At 48.1% G+C, this 26,037-nt stretch overlaps 1 protein-coding gene across 3 annotated transcripts in view; it reads right to left on the minus strand.

Annotated features, from left to right (window-relative positions):
* Nucleotides 1-2,966: 2,966 nt before the first annotated feature.
* TRIM66 (tripartite motif containing 66) overlaps nt 2,967-26,037 on the minus strand; it is a 57,628-nt gene continuing 34,557 nt past the window's right edge. For all 3 annotated transcript variants that reach the window (XM_045484409.1, XM_045484410.1, XM_045484411.1), the window contains 12 exons: nt 24,571-25,475; nt 23,031-23,192; nt 11,492-12,013; nt 11,134-11,326; nt 9,569-9,629; nt 8,949-9,123; nt 8,354-8,643; nt 7,739-7,865; nt 7,338-7,412; nt 6,832-6,984; nt 6,202-6,420; nt 2,967-5,455 (listed from right to left, as the gene is read on the minus strand). In XM_045484409.1, coding sequence (XP_045340365.1) covers nt 5,396-5,455; nt 6,202-6,420; nt 6,832-6,984; nt 7,338-7,412; nt 7,739-7,865; nt 8,354-8,643; nt 8,949-9,123; nt 9,569-9,629; nt 11,134-11,326; nt 11,492-12,013; nt 23,031-23,192; nt 24,571-25,475 — 2,942 coding nt within the window. In that variant the 3' untranslated portion in view covers nt 2,967-5,395. The remainder of the gene's footprint in view (nt 5,456-6,201; nt 6,421-6,831; nt 6,985-7,337; nt 7,413-7,738; nt 7,866-8,353; nt 8,644-8,948; nt 9,124-9,568; nt 9,630-11,133; nt 11,327-11,491; nt 12,014-23,030; nt 23,193-24,570; nt 25,476-26,037) is intronic.

Below are 26,037 nucleotides of genomic sequence, written 5' to 3' on the forward strand. Positions count from 1 at the left end.
CCAAGACTCCCCAACATTCCCTTGCTCCCTGTGTGGCCTGAGCTTTAGAGTTAGAATCAGTATCACCATCTTTCCAGCTATAAAGCCTCTGAGAGATCACGGTTTTCAACCCTCCCCCCTCCACCAACTCTATAGAAGGGGAAACTGTACCCAAGGTCACATAGCTCATAACTGGCGGAGGTGAAATTTAGGTGTTCAGCATCTCAAGTCACGTAAGTTTCTACTACATTTCCCCACCTCCAAGAAAACAACCACCATCTACCTCCAGCTCTAGGAACAACTGGAGCAAGCAGGTGGTGATGATCAGATGGGAAAGACCTGGCTAAAAGAGGCCAGGATGACCTCAGCAGAGCCCCAAGCAAGTGATGAATCACAGCACTTCTCAATTTTCCCTCTACCAGAGTATTACCAGTATTACACTCACCCCTGCCAGGATCCTCCTCCTGGTTAGGAGCTCACTGAACCATGCATGGCAACATGGTATACCATGATCCCAAGTGCCTCTAACTTGAACTTGGGAGCTGCCCATCTGCCTGGGAATCCCATTTATCAAACTGTTTCTTGGTAAGGCTCAATCCACATTCGTGGGCTGATTTAGATGGTACCTCTTGGCGACTAAAGCTAAAACCTGTCTCCATGATGCACTGGGAAAAACAGAGGGAAGGGCTCACAGATGCTGTCCTCCCTAGAGAGTTCATAAACATGACTGGCATGGGGAGAACTGAGTCCAGGAGAAGAAACGGACTCAAGGAAAATGGGAGACTTCGAGGGTGGGGAGCAGAGCGGTTGTGCTTCCTCCTGACGGCCCAATTCCTGAAGGGGAGAGACCACAAAGCGCTATGGATGTGTTCCCTTGTCAAGATTTTAAGGAAAACTCAGCCTGTGTGGCTGACAGGTAAGAGAATAATCCAGGGACCTATGATGTCATAAAGGCCATGTGAAGGGGCTGTTTCAAAGAGGAAGTGGTAGGGGCGCCTGGGTGGCGCAGTCGGTTAAGCGTCCGACTTCAGCTCAGGTCACGATCTCGCGGTCCATGAGTTCGAGCCCCGCGTCAGGCTCTGGGCTGATGGCTCAGAGCCTGGAGCCTGTTTCCGATTCTGTGTCTCCCTCTCTCTCTGCCCCTCCCCCGTTCATGCTCTGTCTCTCTCTGTCCCAAAAATAAATAAACGTTGAGAAAAAAAAAAAAAAAAAAAAAAAAAAAAAAAAAAAAAAAAAAAAAAAAAAAAAGAGGAAGTGGTAGAAATGCTGTGAAGTGGTGTGAAATGCTGTGGAGAGTTCCAGACAGCTGAGGACTGAAAGGTCTTCTTTCTATTTGGCAATGGGTGGTCACTGGTGACTTTTATGAAAAACTGTGGAGGGTTGAAGAGCGACTGAGAAGAACTAATGGAAAAAATCCTTTTTTAAAGACACTTGGGGGCTCCTGGGTGGCTCAGTCAGTTGAGCATCCAACTTCAGCTCATGATCTCGTGATTCGTGGGTTCGAGCCGCACGTCAGGCTCTGTGCTGACAGCTCAGAGCCTGGAGCTGGCTTTGGATTCTGTGTCTCCCTCTCTCTCTGCCCCTCCCCCACTCATGCTCTGTTTCTGTCAAAAATAAATAAATGTTAAAAAAAAAATTTTAATAAAAATTAAAAAAAAAAAGAAACTTGGCTAATAAGGAAAATGTATAAGGGGCAACATACCCTAAGCGTTTTGCTTTAGTCTTGGGGAGACCTTTGCTTGTTTGTAGGCTATGTGGAGCATCAGTGAGAGGGAAGTTAAGACCCCAGCAAATGGGGCAGTGGATGAGGGGCAGAGCAAAGTCTTGGAGGCCATACAGCAGGATTCAAGAAACAGAGCACCCAACAGGAGCAAAAGGGAAGGATGTGAGGAGGGATGTAGACACAGACAGATGGGAAGGAGAAAGGAGCCAATGGGCAAGGAGGTTCTTGCTTTAGGGACTTTTCTGTGAATAGGCAGTGAGGTCAGTCGTTGGCTGAAAGCAAAGATGAGGGGCATGGACAGAGAGCAATGCAATCACATCAAAGATACCCATTCAATGCTGACAGCCCATCTGAGGGTGTCAACTCTGAATCTGTCATGTTTAGCAACCCAGGAAGACAGAGCAACAAATAAGCTGATGCAGAAAATGGAGAATGGTTGGCAGTTTCAGGGGAAGTTTTGAGATGGAGAGGATAAGAAAGTTCAGGATGCTGATAAAAAAGGTCAGTGTGTGATGGGCCACAGGTTCAGGGCAGGGAGAGGAAGCAGCCCACCAGGAGAAGGCTGAAAGACTGGGAGAACAAAGAAAGAGAGAGAGAGGGTCAGGAAACTGAGCTAAAGGAGCAGGCATTTAAATAAACAGCAGGGAGGGAGGGAGAAGCAGAAGAGGAAGCACAAGGCATGGTGATCCAGAAGGTGTTGGGGGGTTCAGAAGGGAAAACTACAGGGGGCATCCTGGAGTCAGAGAGGGAGCAGAGCGGAGCCCAGGAACAAATAAGGAGGGGTCTAGGTCTTAGGAGCAAGGCAAAGAGCTGTCACCAGAAGAGGGCACAGAGAGCCAGAACCCACCGAGTCTGATGGTGAGGACTGCCTGGCGCAGAGCCTACAGAGGGCCCAGCAGCTGCCTCTGTGGGAGGAGGACCTGCAGAGGGTATAGTTGGCAATTATTAGGAGTCAGGTAGGGCCAGCCTGCCCACGTTCTGGAAGAGGACTCTGCAATTCATCCTGCAGCAGTGTTTGCACTGAAACCCCCCCTTTGCCTCCACTGAAGCTGCTTGGCTCTCCTGTTTCTCCCACGTCCAAGGAGCCCAACTTCTCCTCTAGGACTGCATTCTATACTGTGAGGCCCCGGAACTTGCTGTATTTCCATTTCATGACTTTGTCAAGGGCCAAAGGACTTGCCTGACTTCAAAAGGGGCCATTGTGGGAGTGAGTCAAAAGCAGGAACAGCTCAGATGTTAAGGAAGAGCCACTGAAGTCAGTCACTCAGCTAGCAGCTTTTTTTTCTTTAATTTATAAAAAGTCATGTTCTGTTTTCTGCATGCAAAACGAAACAAAACAAAAACCATGACACAAAACATTGGTGCTAAGTACACAGGAAAAGCCTGGGGGAGGGCAGTGGTGTGGGGTAAGCAGTGCAGGGGTGGTGTGGCGGGCCATGGCCTTGCACCCTTGCAGGGAGGATACCCTACATCTGCTCAGGTGCCGAAAGTGGGCCTCTCAGCATGCAGGGTCTCTGCGGTGGGAAAGGAATATGTGACTCTCGACTACGTTACTACGATCCCCTGGTCCAGCAGGCTATACCCAGCTAAGAGCTTCACGAATAAAAGGGGAGCTAAGCATTTAGCCCCACATTTCTGCTTTATATTTGTAGTCTCCGGTTGGTCCTGTGGAAGGATCTCAGTCAGGTTTGAGACTGTCACAGCCCTCACCTGGCTATCTGACACAAAGCACCATGATTCTCACTCAGGGAAGGTGGAAATGGGGGCCACAACACAGGAAAGATGACCTAGAGCATGAATTCATGAGGTAATTACAGAGGGAACCTCGCCAAGTCAACTAAACAGAGAAAACGATTTAAACATTGAAAGGAAAGTGGCCAGAGCCCAAGCCAGAGAGTCATGTGAGCCCCAAAGAACAGAGGGCTAGGTCTAAAGATTGCCTGGCTAGTGAAGCACGAAAGACTTAGTTACCCCAAACTGGGAAACGGGATTATGGAAGCCTGTCTGCACAGGAGAGCCTGGCAGGTGCTGGTGAAAGAATGGCCGGCGGAGGATGGCCTCTCAGCCTGGGTGGCAAAGGAAATGAGCAGCACCACCGACTGACAAGGAAAGCAGAGCTTTCTCTGAGCAGAATGTTCCCCTTAACAAAGGCCCTACAAACAACAGCTTCCTTAAATTTCATCTTTTAGCAAAAATAAAGCCAAGCCACGACAAAGTGATGTCTCTGGGCCAGCCCACTGAAGCACCAGGTCTGCAGCTCCCCCAACACCATCAGCAATAGGGTCCTTCTCAACCAAGTCCTGGCTGAGGAAGTAGCTTGACCCCCAGCATCTGCCTATGCAGCCTTCCCCAAACACCCCACACGGACCATGAAGATCCATCTCCATCCGAGATAGAGTCTGGAATTCCTGTTCCCATGGCTTCCAGAACATTTCCTTCTGCATTCTTGGAGAAGTGATGTCCTGAAGTTGCTTCAAAGTCACTGAAGGACACTGGCTTCTCACCTGTCAGTTTCCTCTTCTCTACCCTAGACAGAAGTTCCCCTATGAATGATTACATCATGCTCCTGGCAGTCCCTTTGGCCTTCTCCAACCTCCAACAGAAAAGGGCTGCCAGTAGAGTCCTGACTTTTTTGGGGGCTGCAGACAGCCTGGGGGTGAGCGAGTCAGAGAACTCACTTCTGATCTTTGGCTCTGAGAACATGGAAAGGCTGAGAACTGGGATCTCTACGACAGAGGAGAAGCCTAGCACAGCGAGCCAGTTCTGGGTCACTCCCCTTGCCCAACCCAACTCTCAGGTTTACCCAAGCAGAACTTGGGCTCCAGATCTCTGAATGGAGACAATGAAGGGATGGCCACTGACAATCACTCCTAGGAAGGCAGGTTCTGACACTAAAGAAGAGTTATTAACCCAAAGTAAGTGGCACAGAGGACAGGCTCTGAAGTTGACATCTCCTTAAGCCTGCATGTCTGAGCCTGAAGCTGTCAGTGGTCCCTGCACAGCCACCTGGCCCCGTCAAGAATGCCATACATACCACCTAGAGCACTTTCATAGCGGCCACCTAAGTCAACATCGGGACAGGGAGCATGAGAAACAAATACCCTGAAAACCGTTAGAACCCGAATAGGCACCAATTGAGACCTATGGCCTCTGGAAGCCTCCATCACCCTGCCCAGGGCAGCTTCCTGTCCTGGCAGGCCAAGCAAAGGCAAACAGTGACAGTCTTTGGCTGTGCTGGGCCAGGGATCACAGGCCTGCCATATGTCAGAACCTCTCTCCCTTCTTTTACCCTCTTCTGGACCCAGGAGGATTTCAGATAGATACATTGCTCCTGAGCCCTGCACACTGAAAGGTCAGAAAAGTCTGCTCTCCTTAGCAGAGAGCAGTCCCCAAGGAAGTTAAGTCCTCCCAAGCCTGACCAGACTTGGTCTTGTCAAGTGGACCCCACACATCTGATTTTTCTGGTAATAGGGAACACCTCCCTCTTTGCTGTTTATTACTGAAGTCTTCTCTGTAGTGGATGCACTATGGCTCCCAAATGAATGTTGTAAGATGCAAACGGCAAAGAGCACTACACAGCTCGACAAGACTTGTCTCACATCCACGATCTGAAGAGAATGAGTTGAAAGGTGGGGAGGAGTGGTCAACAGGATGGGGCGCCAGCTGCCAGAGTGCTCGCTGTACCGCCAGCTCTCACACCTGGGAGATGCTGCTGGCCAGGCGGAACGACATTCTTTTTGCTCTTTCATTCTCCTGAAAGAAAAAAAATATGTGTGTGTGGAATCAAAATAACCAAAGGTAGTGCTTATTAACGTGCAAAGGCAAAGTGTCCAGACTGGGACTCCCCAGAGCCAAAGTGTTTTCCTCTGCCCCAGGAATGCAACAGCAAAACTCACTGCAGCCACTAAACATGGTGGGCCAAGTGATGTAAACAACTGGGGATGGCTGCACACAGCAGGCAGGCAGGCAAGACATTTCAGTGGAATGAAACAGCACTGAACTGTGTCCCATGTCTGCATATGTGGGACCAGACACAGGTCAGAAGCGCTCTCTCTACTGTAAGCAACACCTCTCCCTCCTTCTCTACACCAAGGAGCTGACAATATCCCTTCCTTTCTCCCAAATGGAATTTGAGACCAGGCCCTGAGACCAGATGTTTCTCTTCTTCCGGGGACCACAGTGGAGAAGAATCAGCATTGAGCTGTGAATCGGGAGACCTGGCTTCCCATCCTGATTCTGCTGTTAATTTGCTGGGTGACCCTGGGCAGACGCATCCACCTCTCTGAGTTTCAAGCCTCAGTGGTAATGAGACTTGATGAGCCCTGCACTGCCCTGACTTCCTGTTAGACTACAGGCTTGGGAGCAAGGGTTCCTTCTGAGCACTCTCTGTGCCTCCAGCAGCTTTGCTTTAGGCTGCTCTGTACACGCTGCTTGGGTGCCCCCAGACTGCCCACCCACCGGCCCCACAACCTGCCTGCCAGCTGGCAGCAACTCTTTACCATATGTCGCCGCCGCCTCTTGGGTTGGATGCCCTCCTGCACGTAGGGGGGCCATGGGAAACCCTGCGGAGTGGAATACCCACTCTCGCTTGACACCTCCTCGGAGTCTGAGTCCTCCTGCCTTGGCTGGGCAAACCGTTTCTCCGGGTAGATCTCCTTCAACCAGCCCTCAAAGAACACTTCCAGACAGCGGCCGGCCTCTGCAACCTCTGAGTCGGGCTGAAGGGGAAGGAGAGCAGTGATGGTCTGGCCCGTATCCACCACCCCATCTCTTCCAGGTCCCTCAAGAGCTATACAAAGAGCACAAAGCCTGGCTAGGTTTCCTGGAGGTCTAGAATGTGACATTTTCTCCTGAAGACTCAAGATAACCAGTTTAGTACCATCTCTTCAAGCAGAAGTGACCCTGACAGTTACCCACAGAGGGCCAACCACTAGCATTCCCCCCTTCTTCCTTCTGAGTCCACATTGAGGCCCAAGTGTGGGAGAGAGCTTTTAAACACTCACTACAGGAGACCCTAAAAGGTTCCCATGTCCTTATGGCAGCTCAGGACCAAACCTGATAACCCCCATCCAGGCATGAGTCTTGGGGTCACTGGGAAATAGAGGAGGGGGAAAACAGGCAAGACATACATAATTGAACTTCGCACAGTTCCAGAACATGAGGCGGACGTCTGACACCACCTCCTCTGGGGTGGTGTAGTGAGCTGGGTCCTTCTTTTGCAGCTTCCTCCGAATGATTGACAGGTCCATGGGCCTCTTGATAATCTGGTAGTAATGCCGAGCCTTGGGGGAGCAGAGAAGGGGAAGCAAAGCAGGAAGAGAGAAGTAGAGGTACAGAGAAGACAGAGGGAGAGATGGAGAATGAGTTGAAACATGTGAAAGGACACAAGAGAACAGCAGCAAGAAGAAAAGAGAAGAAAGGAGACAAAAAGGGAGAAGGAGGAATGTTTCACTGTCAAGTCAGGTGTGGTGTAGCAGCAGCTGGGCTGGGGGGCTGCGGTGGCCACACTGAGTCCGCTAGCCCATGCACGGATTAATCAGACTTCCAGCGGCCATGCTCTGAGCCCGCCCCAGGGTAGCACTTGGACTCACACCCAGGGCCCTCGGAGCCAGCAGAAACAGGAAGCCTTCCTTACCAGCGGGCTGACAGGTTCATGGAAGGGCAGGCTGAGGCTATGGCAGCACAAGGACAGTACCAGCTTTTCACACTTCTGCAGAAACCAGAATGGCAGCACGTTACTTCGGCCTGGCCCCATCTCAAGAACTGAAGACAGTGACCCTGATAACTCCAGCGGGGTCAGCTCTGTCCCACAGGGCATGGGCCAACACGTTAAGGCACAGCACAGCCTGCCAGACTAGAGGAAGACAGCTGGCAGAAGGGAATCCATAGCAAAAACCCCCATGGGCCAAACTGTCAGGCATAGCCCAACAGAGAGATACCTGGAGAGACTTCCCATCCCCCTCAGAAAGGCCTCAGCCCCTGGCACAGGGAGACAGCCCCAGTCAGGGAAACTTGTTTTCAGAAACCCCTCCCTACCTTCTGGTCATAGATGCTCAGGCCAGGAGTGGCCCGCATTCCAGGCTGATTATAGCGGGCATTCTCACAGTCGTACTCCATCTCGGGCTGGGTCAGGCTGCGGCACAAGGTACATACCCAGTCTCCCCTGCAGAGGCAGATGAGGCCAAATTAGGCATCAGCAGGTGGCCCAGAGCCACCTCCCCTCTCCCTCTGCTCCAAGATGGGGGCAGAGAGAGAGAATGGTATGGGAGACTCAGTCCCTAGGCCTGCCCTGTAGGGAATGGCTTCCTAACCACAAGCTTTAAAGAAATTCACTAACTTGGGATGGAGTGAATCCAGAAAAAAATTGGATTTAGCAAGGGGCTGAGAGGGGAGTATGGGGACAAACTTGTGTGTGCAGGAAGAAACTGGGAACAGAGGAAGAAAAACAGCCACTTAAATTTCAAACACCTTCCTATCCATGCACAGAAGGCACAAGGCAGTAGGGCCACTGACTCACATACCTGCAATTCATGCAGGCTCAGAGAGGGGAGGAAGCCCATTTGAGGGAGCTCTGTGGGCCTGGCCTGGAATAGTCATCCCTGGAAGATCACCCTGCTAGGCAGCCGATGGCCCTAGATTGGCACAACTCACCCGGGGAAGCTGAGCAGGGCCGGCAAGTGGCAGGAAAGGTGGAACACTTTGGGGCAGCGATCGCAGCACAGCAACTCTCCCCCATTGAGGCACACAGCACAGAAGTCCTCATTCTCTATTGGTACCGGGGGCCCCTTCTTGGCTCCAGGGGTCCGAGGAATGAGTCTTTGTTCTTCAGGAGATGCACCCTCCCCCTCTGGTGGCTGCTGCCCCGCCGGAGAAGTGACAGTGACCTTTCTTCCCCCCAGACTTGGGGCCTGGATAGCATCAGGCATGTTGTTCTGGCTGACCTTGGAGAAGAAGTGAGTCTGAGCAGTCAGCACAGCACCAACAAGTTGTGGAGGGAGGGAGAGGAGGGACTGACAAGCTCTGGGCACCAATTTATTCCAGGCCCCCAGGCTAGCTTAGCCCCAAGAATGCTGAGCCTCCTGATATGCATCTCACAAGCCCCTGGCAGCCGAGGACAAGGCTGGTCAGGCTGCAGCCCCACTCAGACTCTGGACAAGGCCAGAGCCAGAATTCTGAATGAAGTGGAGAAAGAAGAGAGGCTCCTAAGGTGGGCCAAGCTCAAGGACAAGACAGAGCAGAGTGGTACCTTAATAGACATGCTGGAGGACTCAGTGCCACATTCAATGATCAGCAGGAAGCTCCCATCCTGCTCATTCTTCTGGGGCTTCAACTTGAACACAGGCATCTCTCCCGCGGAGGCAGCACAGATCTTGAGCCGCTCCAGTCGCACATAGGGAATCTTTGGCTCGCTGTTGAAGGGCCTGTGGCAAGAGAGACACCCCTGGGTCTTAGTGGGAGCCTCCTCTGACCCCAGCCTCTAAGTCAGCTCAACCATGATCCGACAACTGAACTGCTGCTCAAGATCTCCTCAGTCCCACCCCATGCAGGCCCATGTTTCTCCCTCCCACCCCCGGCGAGCTGTTTGCTCAAAGAAGAGGGGATTCCTAAAGAGAGAGGACTTCACACAGAGCTCATGCCCTCTGGTGCAGGAGCCAGGATAGCTTCCCATAGGCATCCCAGACTCCCACAGGCATTCCAGACTCCCAACCATACAGATCCTACTCAAGGGTCTGGGAGTTGAAGAAGACAGTTGCAGGCAAACTTCTGCTTCTAGTGAAGTCATCAAGTGTGCTGACTTTCTGTGCCAACCTCCCAGGACATGAAGTTGAGGGGTTGGAGAGGGAGGTTGGGCCAAGAGCTTGTTACCTGATACTCTGGTTCCCTTTTGCATCCAATTCCAGGGCTCCTTGTTTAAAATTCTCATACTCTAATGCAAAAGACAAATACCTGTGACATACATTTATAACAACATGCTCAATACCCATGCCTTCCACTCATGTGCTATTCATACCTTTGGCCACACACCTATCATACAACTGTTACCCACAGTGTAATCATTCATAATGGTGGCAATCCTACCACAGCTCTCCTTCCTGAGAGAAGAAGGCCACCTTCTTTTAAAAAGAGAAACAACACTCAGAGGCTGTCTATGGGTGAGTGTTGGGTCGGGTGAGGGGCCACCTTCTCACCTTCCAAATGAGCTCAGAAATCTCTTGTTTCCCATATACTGGGGTTACGTGCTCTCAGGGGTCATTCTGTCCAGCCTCTGCATTTTCAGCCAAATTCTGATATTCTAGTACTGCCTGAGAATCTAGCTCATACCACATAGGCAAGAGGCTCCCGTAGCCCTACCCTGGGTAGAGCAGTAGAGCCTGTGTAGCTGGGAAGGGGGCAGTGTAGGGAGAGAGGAGGACACTAGCATTTAGTGAGCACCCACTCAGCACCAGGCACTATCCTAGGCACTTTCCTTGGGCAAGCACAGTCCAAAAATTTGATTATTTAAAATTCAGGTTTCCATTATTACACAGTTAATAAGAACAAATCAGTGTTCAGTTAGTCTTTCAGTCAGTGCAAAGAAACAAGGGGAAAATTATTTCATTTTCATTTATTAGATATATGGGAAATAGACGAATCATTACAGACTAAACACACATCATACACTAAACAGAAAAAGTCCCAAATTCTCACTCGGCAGTTGCTTACAAATTTTCCATCTAGCCCTCGCCTACCACAGAAGAAGGCAAGTCCCATTTGACAAGGGGTGTAGGTAGCTGAGAAGAGAATCAGAGCCAATCTCCACCAGTCCAAATTCTCTTTACTATGAGGCACACCATAAATCCAGATGACTACTGGGTGCAAGGCAAGTTCTTGTTACTACAGAGAAAGTCATCAAATGATCTCACTGTAGTTATTTGGCCCAGTAGTCTACGAAGTAGTTACACTAGCCCCATTTACAGAGAAAGAAATCACTTCAGAAAGGTTAGGGGTCTCATACTGAATCAAACATAAAAAGACAGAGCTGGTTTTCTATGATAGATCTACCTGACTCCAAAGTCACACATGCTCTGTTCCCTAAAATATTTTGTCACGGCTAGCCCTTCTGGGATGAGTTTTGGGAGAGTTCTTCCCGGGAAGAGTTCTTCCTTCTGGGATGAGTTCTTCCTACTTCCCCCACCCCTAACCCAGACCTCCATGGGAATGTTACATGGAGCTAAGTCTTGGCCATGCCTGGATCAGCCCCGGCCACAGTGAGGAAAACAGAACAGGTACCAATAAGTCAGTTCTAGAGGGAAGAAGTGAACTGAGCAGAGAGAGAGAGAAACACTGCTCCCTCACACCTAGAGCTTGTCTCCTGACCTCTCTGTCACCTGGGAGTGCTGAGCTCATGTTTGTGGCCAGCACAAATAACAGGCTACTGACTTGAGCCTCACCTTTTGGGTTCCGGTACTGTTGCAGAGCCATGGACGTGTTGATTACTGGGACCAGTGGGGGTTTCTTCACAGAGAGGTTAATTGGCTCCTCTAGTTCTGAAGGGATAGCCAAGTCCTTGGAAGCATCCAGACCAGGGGTTGTGGAGTCTTGTCTCAGAGAGTCAGTGAAGCGGGTAGAATCCTCACTTTCCATCTTTCAAAAGTGAAAGGCCAACAAGAATCAAAGAAATGAGACATTTTTATTGTTACTGGTCATAAAGCTATTAAGCTAAGGCCAGGATAAGCTCTTATCTGCAGCAGCCACCCTTTTGCCCAGTGATGAGTACAGGGTGTGGAATGGTATTTACCCAGGACTTACCTTACACAGGGCATTCCCGAGAGAGGGGTCAGCCCCATCTCCAGGGCACAGGCTCCCTACAGCTCGCCCAGAGCCAGGACTGCAGCTGGATCCAGTTTCTGGTTGCACGTCAGAAGCTGGAGGCATGCTCTGCAGAGGGCAAGTCGCCAGACTTGGCATAGCCTGGGTGGGACCAGACATCAGGTTGGGCCTGGCCTGTGACTGATCACTTGCTAGGTTTGTGATGGCCTGGGAGGAATCACTCATCAGGCTGGGCACGGACTGGGGTGTGCCGCGCACAAGGCTGGGTATGGTCGGCAGATGACCCACTGTCAGGCTGGGCATAGCCTGGTTTTGACTGCTCATCAGGCTGGACACAGTTGTGGGGGTGCTGCTCAGCAGGCTTGGTACCATGTGGGAAGGGGCGGCAGGCAGGCTGCTCACGCTCTGGATCTGTGGCTCTAGGGTCCTTGCCAGCCTGGTAGATGACAGCTCCATCTCCAGTGTGTTGGAAAAGCCCATGATGCTCACTGAAGTGGAGTGCTGCAGGAGCAAAGACAAGGCAGAGTCAGGCTCTAAGCAGGGAATGGGGGGAAGGAGGAGAGAGGTGCAGCCTCAAGAGCTCCCACGCTCAGATTTCACCCTGGCCTCAGAGACTAGTAGTAGCAGGGAACTCACACAGCACATGAAGTCCCCATTCCCATTCCCCTGCACCAAGGAGGCTGGTAGAGAGGCAGGCACAGGCTGACAACACTGGTGTGCATGTGTGTGTGAATGTGTGTGTGTGAGAGAGACAGAGGGAGGGAGAGAGAAAGAGACAAGACAATGTGGAAGAGTGAGAGATAACCTATCACCTGACCTGACGGTGGTATGCGCATGTGTGCATGTGCACGTGCATGCACACACACACACACACACACACACACACACACACACACACACAGCCACCATTAGCCCACGCCCCTCAATCCCTATCCAGTACCTAGTCAAAGGGTCAGACTGTAGGACTGCCCTCCAGCTTCACATTCCCTTCTGACTAAACCACTAGTGCCTTCTTGTCCCTTCTGGGGGTCCTATAGACTAGTTTCTGTTACATAAAAGTGGAAGGAAGTTCAGAAGGCTCAAACTCTGATCTGCCTCAGGCCTTCTCTGAGATAATGCCAAGGCTCAGGGAGCCCCAGTTAGTGCTGGGGAACTAATTCCTTTGCATAAAGCCATTCTTTTCCTTTGCATAAAGCCCTACAGTGCATTCCACCACTCAGGACAACTGTGAAATCAATGGCTTATCCCCTGTCCTGCTCTGCAGCCACAGTTCATCCCTGAACCCTCCCATTCTCTGAGCTCCAGCCACTCACACATTTTTCAGTTCCTGAAACAAGCCAAGCCTTTCCTCCACCTAGAATCTTCATCCCTTTCAAAATGACTGCTTCTGCTCCAGGGAACATTGTCCTATCCCTGCCCCTGTCCCACTTACCCTTCTGAACTCAGCTCACCTTTGATTTTTTTTAAAGCAAAGCCTCTTTTCATTCTGTGGCCCAGGCCTGGTTCCCTCTTTTGTGTTCTCATAACTCCTTTTTATACTGTATTCTCGTAGCTGTAAGACCATTTGATTAATCTCCGTTTCCTCCATGAATTGTAAACTCTATTAGGGCACGGATTTTACTTATTTTGCTTACCCAGTGTATTTCTAGACTCAGGAGCAGTCTCTGGCTGAATAAATAAATTAATGAGCTATTTGCAATTTTAAAAAACAACATAATGTGTGATTTTTTATTCTACAAATCTTAAACCAAACAAATAGCAGCTTAGTTCTATTAAAAACTGTGTCTATGCATCTCTCTAAAATAATGGTTGTCTTCATATAGCTAAAATTTATTGAGCATTTATTATATGTAAGGAAATTTGCTAAGTGTCTTACATACATTTCCTCGCTTAATCCTCATAACAAACATTAAAGGGTTGTTGTGAAGGTTAAAAGAAAGAATCCATGTAAAGATTTAGAACATCTGCCATATTGTAGGTACTCAACAAACCCCAGCTACAGCTAATGCTGCTGCAATTATTGTTATTGTTATTATTCTTCTTATGGCCCTAATTTTACACTTGAGAAAAATGAGCTTCAGAAAGGCATCTGAAGTTTTTAATGCTACTGAACACATAATTTTGTATATTTCTATTTCTCTTTACTTGTGCTCACACGCAGAAACACGATTTTTGCATATTGACCTGGTACCAGAGACCTTGCTGAAGTCACTTGGGGAATTTCTGTGAACACAAATCATGTCATCTGTGAAGAGTTAAGTTTTATTTCTTCCTTCTCCTGTGTTTTCCGGCCTTACTCCACCAGCTAAGACCTCCCGTACCAGGTCAAATAGAAGCAGCGATAGTAGCTGAATTGTCTTGTTCCTGATCTCGGGGGATCCTTTCAATATTCCACCAACTAACAATGATACTTGATGTGGGATTTTCACAGATTTAGAATCCAGATCTCTGGCCCCGAAGCCACACTCTTGACTGTGGCCCATCTAGCTCTGTCCTTCCCTGTGCTTCCTCCCCTCCCCTTCCCACACTCTACACTTCAGCCTCTGTCCTTCCCTCGCCTGCTCCCTCTTCCTCTCCTGTTTTCCTTTCTTCTTATCATCTCTTCCTCTTCTCTCCCAACACCTTTCCCTTATTATTTAACTGCTTTAGTAAAGCTTACATTTTCTATTCTTAATTCCCAATTCAAAAAGCAGATAAGCTAAATACCTTTGTTTCTCCAGAGAAAATTTTTTATTTTTAGATGTTCCTTGGTAGTGCAATAGTGTTCAATAAAAAGGCTTCCATTTGCTCCATAGTCTAAGTCCCAAGATAAGGAATATTGAGGAGAACGAAGTATGGGGAGAATACTCAGAGCAAATTGGGTAGATTAAGCATGGAAGAGCTGCCTCAAACATGCCCTGGGTTGCATCCCTTGGCATTCCCTGCTGTCCTGGTTATATACTACCACAGCTTTCTAAGATTCGATCTTTCCTTATCTACCTACAAGAATACCCAAAGATTGTTGGAATCTCTTTTGTAACATAGGACAGTCTAACCCTTTGAGCTGGTTTCTTTCACCTTTTCCCCATTTGACATGTATATTTAGTGCAACTCTGGTTGTCATCTCATCTGCCAATGACATAGATGGCTCTGTGTGAGATCCTTGGTGCCAAGCATTAAGGGCATCAAAATCTACCTGGGACAATCCCAAGTAATAATGGTCAGGTGCTGTAGGTCACAAGATATGCACAACATTAAATCCCCAAAGACAACGCTCCCCAGATTAGAGGCAGGATATCTCTACATCTCCAGATTAAAGGTAGGATATCTTTGTAGGATATCTACTCCCCTGTCCTGATTATTTATTGTGCATCATGAAGTATGACTTAATGCTGGAGGACAGGAGGGCATGAGTACTGAGCCCTAGAAGAACTGTGGAAATTCTATCACAGTTTATTTTGAGCTGGGCCTGCTGAACCTGCTCCAATAAACACTGAGCACACAGCACAAGGTCAATAACATGTCCTAAGAGACTGCAGACTAGACTAGTCTTTTTCAAGTCCACATTCACATTCAATCTCAAGGAGACCACAGCTATCAGGAAATAGGGGAAAGCCTTAGTAGTGGTAAAAAGAACCTGAGAAATTTCCAGGATCTCAGAGAAAGTGTTATAAGGAAGACAGCACCACCCCATTTCTATAGGCTATACAAATACAGCTGCATTTCTGGAACATATGTATGCTGTGTGTTAGTTATTTTTGATACTTCATTTGGCTCTCTGGAGTGAAGAAATGCAAAATATTAAAATGGAAGGAACTATTTCATGTGTAGGAAGAAACACAGGATTGAGAATCTCCTTTCTACCCTGCTGCCAGTACTGCAAAGTGAGTAGAGGCAAGGGGAGAATCAAATTTCCGGGCCAGGAAAGCAGGCTGAGGAACCAGGGCCTGGGAGGAAGGACAGGGCTTCTTGAGAACACACTAGGCTTGAGAATATGGCCATTCCTGACATTTGGTGCCTCACACACAGAAGGTGCTCATCTCTCAATGGAGATGACATTGCCTGCCCTCTCTAGCAACCAGGATTGTTCAGAGATCAAAGGAGAGAAGGCAAAATTACATGGCCAACTGTAAGGTCTATAAATGGCAACTACTGACCCTTCCAAGTTGTCAGCTACATGATACCTTTCCTTCTTCTTCACATGTAAAACCTTCAGATTTCATGAGGCAAAATATGTACTTTGAAGTCTGCAAGTGAAAAACTATTTTCTAGATCAGGGAGGAAGAGAAGTCAAAAATGCCAAAAACATTCACTCTGAAATCAGCTCAGGTCATCTCTGTGGTAAAAGGGGAGACTGCTCCGAGACTCTTACCTCTCTTACATAGTGTCTCCTCACTTGCTCCTAATTTTCTTTCCTTCCCCCATGCTGTATGTTCCTATATGTGTCCCTTTCCTCTTCTTTTCTCTCTTTATCTCTGTTTGCCACCTGCCTGACCTGTGACCTGTCTAAATCACCTCACCTGGAACCTATAGAATCTGTCTGAACCACCAGCATCCACAACCTGCCTGACCTACGACTTCCCTGAACTGTCTGTCAGCCTCTTCTACTAGTCACCTGTGCAATCCTTCGTCCACCTGCCGCCTCCATCCCCATCCTCACCACTCGGGTCTTTTTCTGGAGTTCAATGTGCTTATTTATATCATTACAATGATTGTCACATGATGTTATCAAAATTTGGAGAAGGCACTGTTCTTTCATTCAACAGAAAAGGAAACTGAGACACAGAGCAATTACACAGATTTCCCAAGCTTATATAGGCCTAAGACTAGGAGTCTGGGCCCAGCCTTAAAAGCCTGCTGGCTGGTCTTGCTTTTGTGCCATTAGCTAGAAAGCTAGTGCTCTAGTAAAACATGATAGAGAAGTCAATAAACAGACACTTAATGCACATGCCCTGAGTTTAATATAAATTTCAGGTACTTACAGCAAGATAATATTGCTGGGGATAAAGCAGCACAAATAGGGTGGTGTTCCACAGATATTAATTTTCCATATATCTGAACCATACCTCTTTCAATAACAAAATGCAGTTGGCTTTAAAAAATTATTTTGAATGGGACTACTTCTAAAACACTTTACACACCACCCTGTCATATTAAATAGAGTTCATGAAGCCTAATGAGACCACTCCTTAAGGACATAAACAAGCTTGGATGGACTTCTGTTGCTGGAGTAGGCTGTAGTTCAGTGATGCTATAAGGCAATGCAGGGCTTAGCTTGTCCTTTCACCAAATGACCTCACACTGTGGCATTTTTCCAGGTGATGGTTCTTGTCTTCTCCTTTGTCGTTAGCTGACATTACAGAAGTCCTGACTCCTTGCTTCACTCTGCTTACTGCTACCACGTAGGAAAACTAAAATTTCCAAAGGAAACCATGTAACTAAGTTTGCTGTCAAGACCTCTATACTAGACACCTGAGTGTGGCCTTATGATCTCATGCAGAAATAATGTGTGGGCTTTGTGACATCTGTTCTTGTTGCTGCTCCGAAGCTTTGCCTGCTCACTTCTGGGTTTTTGCCCCAGTAGTTAGGATTGTCAAAGACTGATTGCCCTGTAAATGTACAGAGGAAAGGGGAGCAATGACTTGGAAGTTAAGTCTTGGAAATACATTAAAGGCCTTCACTCTGGTTGAAAGAAACAGATGAGGAGATAAGGATTGAGGTATACAGATTTGTATTAAATCATGGAATATCTGAGTGCTTCAAAGCTTCAGATTGGGTAGACTGGTTTAACATTAGTAGATCTTCAAACAACTGAATCAGATACCTGAGGAAGGAACTCATTTCCCCAGCAAGTTGTTTCACAAGTTGATTTTTAATAGCAAAGTTGTAGCTTTTATGGACAGTGAGTGGTCCCCCAGCTGAATGAAAAGCTCTTATACAAATTAAGACTATTCCTTTGGATGGGAATGCAAGCTGGTGCAGCCACTCTGGAAAACAGTATGGAAGTTCCTCAAAAAACTAAAAATAGAACTACCCTACGACCCAGCAATTGCACTACTAGGTATTTATCCAAGGGACACAGGTGTGCTGTTTCAAAGGGACACATGCACCCCCATGTTTATAGCAGCACTATCAACAGTAGCCAAAGTATAGAAAGAGCCCAAATGTCCATCGATGGATGAATGGATAAAGAAGATGTGGTATATATACACAATGAAGTATTACTCAGCAATCAAAAAGAATGAAATCTTGCCATTTGCAGCTATATGGATGGAACTGGAGGGTATCATGCTAAGTGAAATTAGTCAGTCAGAGAAAGACAAATATCATATGACTTCATTCATATGAGGACTTTAAGAGACAAAACATGAACATAAGGGAAGGGAAACAAAAATAATATAAAAACAAGGAGGGGGACAAAGTGTAAGAGACTAATAAACATGGAGAACAAACAGTGTTGCTGGAGGGGGTTTGGGAGGGGGGATGGGCTAAAAGGGTAAGGGGAATTAAGGAATCTACTCCTTAAATCATTGTTGCACTATATGCTAACTAACTTGGATGTAAATTTTAAAAAATTAAATTAAATTAAATCATAAATCTAAAAAAAAAAAAAAAAAGACTATTCCTTTGGATATAACTATGGTAATACATGCTAACTGACCAGAATCAAATGGGAAAACATTCATGGGTGATGAAGAGATAAGAACTGAAGAGTGTCCAGTGTCCTGATGATTCAGGAAAAACAGAAATGGTAAAGAGGATCTTAGAGTCAGAGGTGGAAGGAAGAGGAAAGGAATAGGCTGATTCCTATAAATCTGAAGTAAAAGCCAGAATGAATAAAACACTCAAACCCAAGCCTTGGAGACTCTGAAGAATTAGGCCAGAGATATTTTGGCCAGTCCACTGTAAGGAAATTTAGGGCCCAGGAGCAAGGACCTGTTTTCTCATGAACCAGGAAACCTAGACAAAGATCTTAGATTTGATCTGTAAGTGAAATCAGGCTAGAACAGAGGAAAGAGCCTTCCTAGAAGTTGCAAAATTCAGGGAGCCAGACCTGGGGAATACTTGGCTTGGTTTCTGAGCAGGACAGAGCAGAACTCTGTATAGTTCTGCAATTCCTGACCAGAACTCAGGCTGTGCCCTAAGAAAGCTTCACGAGGCCCTGGGAAGATCCTGAGCAAATTCTGCTGTTGAGACCAGGCTACGAGGCAATGATCATTGCTGGAGTTGAGAAGCCATGACCTGGCCCATGGCCATGGATCTGGAGACTATGAAGGCAGGACACCCAGTACTTCCTTTACGTAAGCCAAGATTTAGAGTATGAGTTAAAGCAAGACACTTCCCATCTCTGGACTTTAATTTCCTCCTCCACAGGTTAATGTACATTTGAGTTATAAGAATCAAATTAAAAACTCGGGCATCAAAGTGCTTTGATAATGATATAAATGCTCTTCATGTGAGTCATTATCCCTTCCTCTTCTGCGTCACTCTTACTAATGTAGACCACAGGAATGCCTACTGCTTGGGCATCATTTACTAAAAATACATCTCAGACTCCTCTGAAGCCATAAGCAGCATCCTGGTGGTTTTGCTCAGCCTTCCGTGGAGGATGTGGACCACATGTGAGTGGAAGAGAGGTCCCACTTGCAGCTGAATTACGGCTCAGACAGGCTCTCTGTGATGCCCACAGCCTTGACTTCAGGAGAGGTCTGAGGAAAAGAGTGCATGTGTGTCCTTCAGCAGTTGACTCATTCAGAAGTATAAAATGCAGCCATCAAAATGTCTTCCAGTTTCACCTGGGATATAAGGTATTCTTTGTAGTGTGGTAACCGTGGTTTCTCTTCAGAGTGGCTAAACCAAGATTAGGCAACCGTGAGGGCCAGGCAAATGTCAAAATTCATTCCAAAACACCCTGCTGGATGCAGGGAAGGTAGTGGGATGAGCTCCTTCCGAGACTGCCAAGCTCAAGCCACTAGAAAACCCATTCAAAAACGTTCCTATCTCACTTTCAGCAGCAATGCGTTCACCATCAGCTCGGTCAGGACCAACCCCCAGGTACTTGTGCACAGCTGCTGTGCTGTAGCGGAAGTCCTCCTCGTGGTGATGTAACATCAGTGAGCAGCTCAGAGCATGGAGGAGTCGCTGTGGAACACCCAGAGAGACGCCTGGTGCCCCAGCTTCCTCTGGTCCGTGGCCTTCACATAGACTTCCGACTTCCCTGGCACTCACAGGCCATCACAGGCTCAGGAGCAGGTTGGAGGCTAAAATACCTTTACCAGATAGAGATAACCAAGACCAAACGAGGCTGGGTCCTAAGAGCTCTCCCCAGCAGGGCCTCAGGCTACTCCCAACGACTGTAAGGGGGAAAATCCAGCAAGTGGGCGGTCAGATGGAGTCGTACTTGTCACACTGCAGTACACGGGGAGAGACAGTCTAACCTAGTCCCCAAGCATGAGCAGAGCCAGGAACCCATGCTCTGGTCCCAACTTTGCCAATGCTCAGCTGTATAACTCTTAGGTGGGTCACTTAACCTCTCTGTGTCTCAGTTTCCACATCTTTCAAAGGGGAATATGAAAGTGGCTTCCTCATAACACTTCTATGATAAACAAAGACATAAAATGGAAAAATACATGTAAAAACCTACGGGAAGAGATAGAAAAATGCTATACAAAGTATTATCATTTAATGATAAGATGCTCAAAATGTTGTTTGGTGTCCTCAATCTTCATACCCTCCACCATGCCTAATCCAAGCTTTCAGACAATGAATTCCCACCAAAAGAAAGCCCTTTCTCTGATCTCAGTAACTTTGTGTATAACCAGTACCTCTCTCAGTCAAGTAGACCCAAAGGCTGCTCTGGGCCAGGATGGCAACATTGAGGTTCCTTTCTCGGGGAGTCCAAGCCATGAAGAAGCCTATAAAACATCGGGAAAAGGCTGGGCCAGTTGCTCCTCCAAACCTCTGCATGAGCCCGGGCTAATAAGGGCCAGGGGCAGGTCAAGATGAAAAGTCAGAGTTCCTAGGACCTTCACTAACCCCACTGCCAACCCAAAGGCACACAGTAGGGCAGCATCCCCTTGCTGATCAGAGATCCCTGTGGGCTACCCACACAGGCAGCGTGGACTCCATGCTTGCACACGGTTCACCCCTTTCCTTTGTACTGTGTGTGGGGACAGAACCAAGACTCATTAAATAAGCAGTGGCATTTTCTGTGTGGCTTCTACTACACTTGAGCACTGGCAATCCCCATGTTGCCTTCTGAACTACATAAACCTAGAGCTAGCTGCCTTCTGGTCATCTTCTTATGTAGCTTCCACAGGAGAACACCAACAATTCAAACTTAATTTTTTCCTCCCCCCAAATAGGCCCTTCTTCCCATGCCCCCATCTCAGTGAATGGCAACCCAGTGGGCAAGACAGACCTGGGTGTCAAGCCAAAGGACTTTCTCTCCCTCACTTTCCATCACCAATCAGACTTCAAGTCCAAAAGCTCTTGTGATCTGATCTCTTGAAGTCCACGCTTCCTCCTTATACCCATTGTTACTGATTCCATTTAGCCTCTCTTATTTCTCTGTATTTTGGTCTCCCTTCCTACAGCTAAAGTGAACTTTCTAAAATTTAATTCAAACCATATCCCTTGCTAGAAATCCTTCATTCACTCCTCACAACCCCCAAGACTGAATCCTAAACTCTGTATCATAATTTACAAGGCCTTCCAAGCACTCTGGTTTCACTCCCATCCACAGTACACCTCATGTTCCTACCAAGCCAAGTTGTCTGAAACCCCCTAAGCACCCCAGGCTTTCTCGCACTTCTGGACTTTCCTACTAGCCATTTGTTTTGGATATTTATTCTAGCCCTCTCCCCACCCCTTCACTAGCCTAACATCTTCAAACCTCAGCTTAAAAATCATGTCCCAAAGGAAGTCCTCTGTGAAAAGTTCTTCTGCCAGTGTTATGTGCTCCTTCTATACACCCCAGTGACTATCACAGCCCTTTATCATATTTATTGTTGTTGCTTATTTAACTGTCTCTCCCACTAGACTGTAAGCTTCAGTGTGAGACTATCTTATTCACTGATATGTGCCTGGAACCTAGCAAAACATCTAGCATATACTAGCATATATATAAGTATATATACATATGGGTATATATATGTGTGTGTGTGTGTATATATATATACATATATATATGTATATATATATGTGTATATATATGTGTGTATATATATATATATGTATATATATATATATATGTATATATATATATATATAAAACAGTGAGTGAATAAATGGATGGATCGATAGACAAACAGCCTAAGTGTAAAAAGTTAAACCCTTAAGAGCCACAAAGGGCCTATTTATAGCATCTCTATGGCCTCTAGGCCAAACCATTTTCAATAGGGTAGGACAGGCCCAGCATAGGCAAACAACCACTAATACCAGAGGCCTGGGCCAGACTTCAAGCATCACCAGGGTTTTCCAAGTTACCATTTCGTTTCGCCATCCCTTGCTTTTCTAAAGTCTCTTCTCAAGTGTCACTGGGATAGACTAATCTAAGATACATACGGCAGCAGCGTCACTGGGGGAAACACAGTGAGGGGCAGGTACATAGGACAACTGTGTACTGGGGCCACAGAGCCAGGGGGATGTGCAGGGCTAAGCATGCAGTCTGGGAGGGTACCAAAGAGCTGACACAGCTTCAAGTGCAGGGCTGAGAGGAGGCACCAGGCCAAAGAAGGCAACAGGACAAGTAGAAACAGGCCAAGGCACACTGGGCAGGCTGAGTGGGGAGCACAACTCATCAATGAGGTTCCAGCTAGGAGGATGACAGGGGTGAGGGTGAAGGGCAGGGATAAGGGGAAGACAGCTGATGGGCTGTGGCATTCTGGGCTGTTGCCGGGGTAAATGAACATTTCTAGCAAGCAGGTAAGTTGGTGGACAGGAAGGGTAGCTTATCTTCCAGAATTCTCAGTGCCCCTAGATGCTCAGCTACCTCTGCAGGATGTCCTTACAAATCACTCACCCAAAAAACTCCACTGATTCAAATTCTAAAGCCAATCAATTTTGGGTTGTGGGGACACATAAAATACTTTCCCCATTTTCATTGCAGAGAAAAAACAGTCTCTGGATTCTGACAAACCCGGTTTTAAATAAACCTCACCCCTCTTGTCTACAAACTATAGGGCCCTGGACCTCAGTTTCCTCAGCTAGAAAGTGGGGGTGCCCACCTCACAGAACTGTGAAGCCCATGCACCATTCCAGGCACTGTGTAAGTGTGTAATTTCCCTTTCCCTTTACCACTTCCACCCTAAATGAAGGACAATTGCTGTCATTTTAAGTGCATGTGGGAGTGGAAATGGGGTGAAGGAGGACTCTGTTGCAGACTCATTAGGACAGACAGCATGAGTCAGGGCTGCGTAATATCCAGGGATGGAACAGGGACGCTCCTCCCCCCAGCCCAGTCATCCTCATCCAGGGCCCCGGGCTCTTGGGTGGCAGCGGGCCCCCCATGGTCAGGAAATGCGGGCTCCATTAGTACCTTTCTCACCACATTTGGAGAGGAGTGCCGGATGGTGTTGTCCAGTGGGGGGACACTGGGAGGGGTTTCTTCCCCAGACGCCTGGGGCAAGTTAGCAGCAGTATTCTTGTCAAGAGGGAGAGACGGCTTTGGACCTTCAGATGCTGGGGGCTCATCTGAAGCCTGAAGAAGAAAATAAGAATTTGAGTGGGTTTTACCGCAAAGAGTAGCAATGGCAGCAGCAAAGGCTGATGGCCACCCTGCATTACCCATTGTCATCAACTATACATTGTGACCTGCTTGAAAATTTTTCAGAAAGAAAGATACTCTTATCTAAACTCTTGCTGAGACTACATCCTAATATGATAGTCTCAAGATAGAACCCAAACCAAGAATTCTGGGCTAACCCTGCCGTATTCACTTTAGCTATCCTAATGGTTCTGACTTCCATTTTGCCTGTGGTCCTCAGTGAACCCTAGACCTTTCTCTGCCATCATGAGGGTGGCTTCATATCTCCTCAAAGGAACTGAGCCTCAGAGGGAGACATCTGAAGCATGATCTGACGCTGTCAGTGCTAAAGCAGAAATGTGAGGCCTTATATTTTATAATAAAGTAAAAGTCCATAGAGCTGCTTTGAAGATACAAACGTGATTACAGAATTAAAGGACATACCACTGGGGAAAAAGTGAGAAAGGATGGGGAGAAGGGGCTGGAACAGGAAACTCCAGGAAAAAAAGAAAAGCACTAGTTAAGGATGAAGATGTGGAATGCAGCAAAGATCCCAGAGGTACAAATGTACCTCCTCAGTTGGCTCGTGACTGAGAGAAGACAGGAGCGGCATTCATCACTCCCCCAGGGAGAGAACGAGGCCTCTTCTGTGGAATTACAGTCAGCAGACTGGGATCCAAGCCTTGGCTCTGTCTGTCGCTCAATGTTTTATGATCTCTAGGCAAAGTGCTTGCCTTCTCTGACCCCCTCTTCTGCGCCTATAAAATACACACGGCAATGCCCACCTAACACTGTTGATAGGATAAATCGTATAGTATATATAAAACATACCCAGCTTAAGATATCTGAAGTAAATTTTAAGTCCACAGCTGAGTAGTGTTGGAAAGCTGCTGCCCACTAGAATCAAAGGCATGCCCTCCCGCTGCTCCTGAAGCTCTCCCCTTTCACCTGAGATTCCTAAGTTCCCAGCCAGGGAAGTGGGAGGTTATAAAGATAAGAAACAGCCTCCCTTCTGTCCTAGCAATGGCAGGAGTCTAGCACAGCTCAGAAGATTCTATTAATGGACAAGGTCCCTAGCGTCATCTAGGAGGGCAGGGCTAAGCCAGGCCACTCTGGAGAGTATTGAGCCCAGATCTATGTTGGGGCAAAGTACCATGCTCTCTAGAGCTTTTCTGTGATGGGCAGGGGAACCCAGGGCGGACTTGAAATGTGAGGGCTGAGTTCAAGGCCACCCTAAGATGAAGAATCTGTGTTCCTGTGACTGGGGAGGCTGTGTTTGCCGAGCGATCCCAGGACAGGGAGGACATGTGTCCCAAGCCACCCTGAGGCTCACCTGCACGGCATCCTCCTGGCTCTGGGACTGGATGGGTGCTGGCTGCCTCACAATGTAGTTGATCTGCCCCACAATGGTTTGCTGAAGGTGCTGAGGAGATTTGGTCTGATTCAGCTGCAGGCTGGGCTGCTGAGCCTGAAGGAGAAGCTCCAGGTCCTTCTGCATCTCCTCCAGCTCAAATTTGTGGTGCATTATATCCATGTTCTGGGAGCAGGCAGGCCCAGGCGGGCTTCCATGCTGACTAGAAGCCAGGTGCTGGGATGGAGGTAGAGGTGGCGGCGGCGGCTGCTGGGGTGGGGGCGGCGGAGGCGGCAGAGGTGGCAGCTGCTGCTGTGGCTGCTGCTGAAAGTGGCTGAGCTTCAGCTTCTGGTGGTGGCCAAACTGGACTTGGATGGAGGGGGTCTGTAAGGGGGGCTGGGCATGGGCTCCTTGCTGAACATCCTGCGGGGGCACGATGCACACTGGCTGGGAAGTCAGCTGCTGCCCCGGCCGCTGAGATGAGTTCTCCTGCTCCACGGGGGGCTGCGTTTCCAGCCAGGGCTGCATCAGTTTTGGTGGCTGAGGATTACAAGCCAGCTCTTTCTCCCTGGGCAGCAGGGCAGGGCACTGCAGAGACCCCAGTTGTTGAGGTGCCATCTCAGAGGGTTGCCTGAAGCTGTGAGCTGAGTGTATGCCGGGTGGGGGGACCTGACCTTTGAGGGAGGGCGAGACTGGGGAGCAGTGGGAGCAGCACACAGATGAGGAACACAGTGCTGGAGACTGGAACTTATGTGAGGGGTGGCTGAGAGTCTCTTGCTGTGCCACTGGGGACTGATGGCTTTGATAAAAGGATGGTGGTCCCTGTAAGCCTCCATAAGCAGGAGTCTCTGCCCGGGACAGCTGTCCACCTTCAGTAGTTATACAGCCTGAAAATTCAGAATAGAGAATGTTTCCAAAGGGAATCTGCAGTTGTTCCCTGCTTGCCACTTCCTGCTCCCGGGACCAAAGGACATCAGTCAGTGGACCTGTACCAGGTGCAGAGATTAGGAAATTCAACCCCTGAACTCCAAGATTTGGTCTAGAATGCTGTCAGCAATGGAACCAGTATGGACCTTTGGGGGCCAGGGACATTTGAGACATTAGCTCAGCTTTTACCAGATGCTCAGTCCTCACTCTGTTTGTATCCCGCTACAGAAACCATGGACTCCTTCAAATAGCACCCACTCCTTTTTAACACAGGCTCAGACCAAAAAAAAAAAAAAAAAGTCAACATTGGGGATGGGGAGGTAGTATGCTGGAGAGTAGCAAAGGAGAGAGAATTGACCCTGGGACAAATGAATAAGTCTCCAAATATAGGTCTGGGAAGCTGTGTTTTGGGCAAGTAGGATGGACAGAGTCGGAGAGCTCCAACACCAGGTCAGTAGCAGACACGAGCACTGTCCTGAGGTCCCAAGGCTTCGTGCATTAGTAGTGCTAGTATGCCTAGCT

The sequence above is a fragment of the Leopardus geoffroyi genome, chromosome D1, assembly GCF_018350155.1.
Source record: "Leopardus geoffroyi isolate Oge1 chromosome D1, O.geoffroyi_Oge1_pat1.0, whole genome shotgun sequence".
Classification (NCBI taxonomy): Eukaryota; Metazoa; Chordata; class Mammalia; order Carnivora; family Felidae; genus Leopardus; species Leopardus geoffroyi.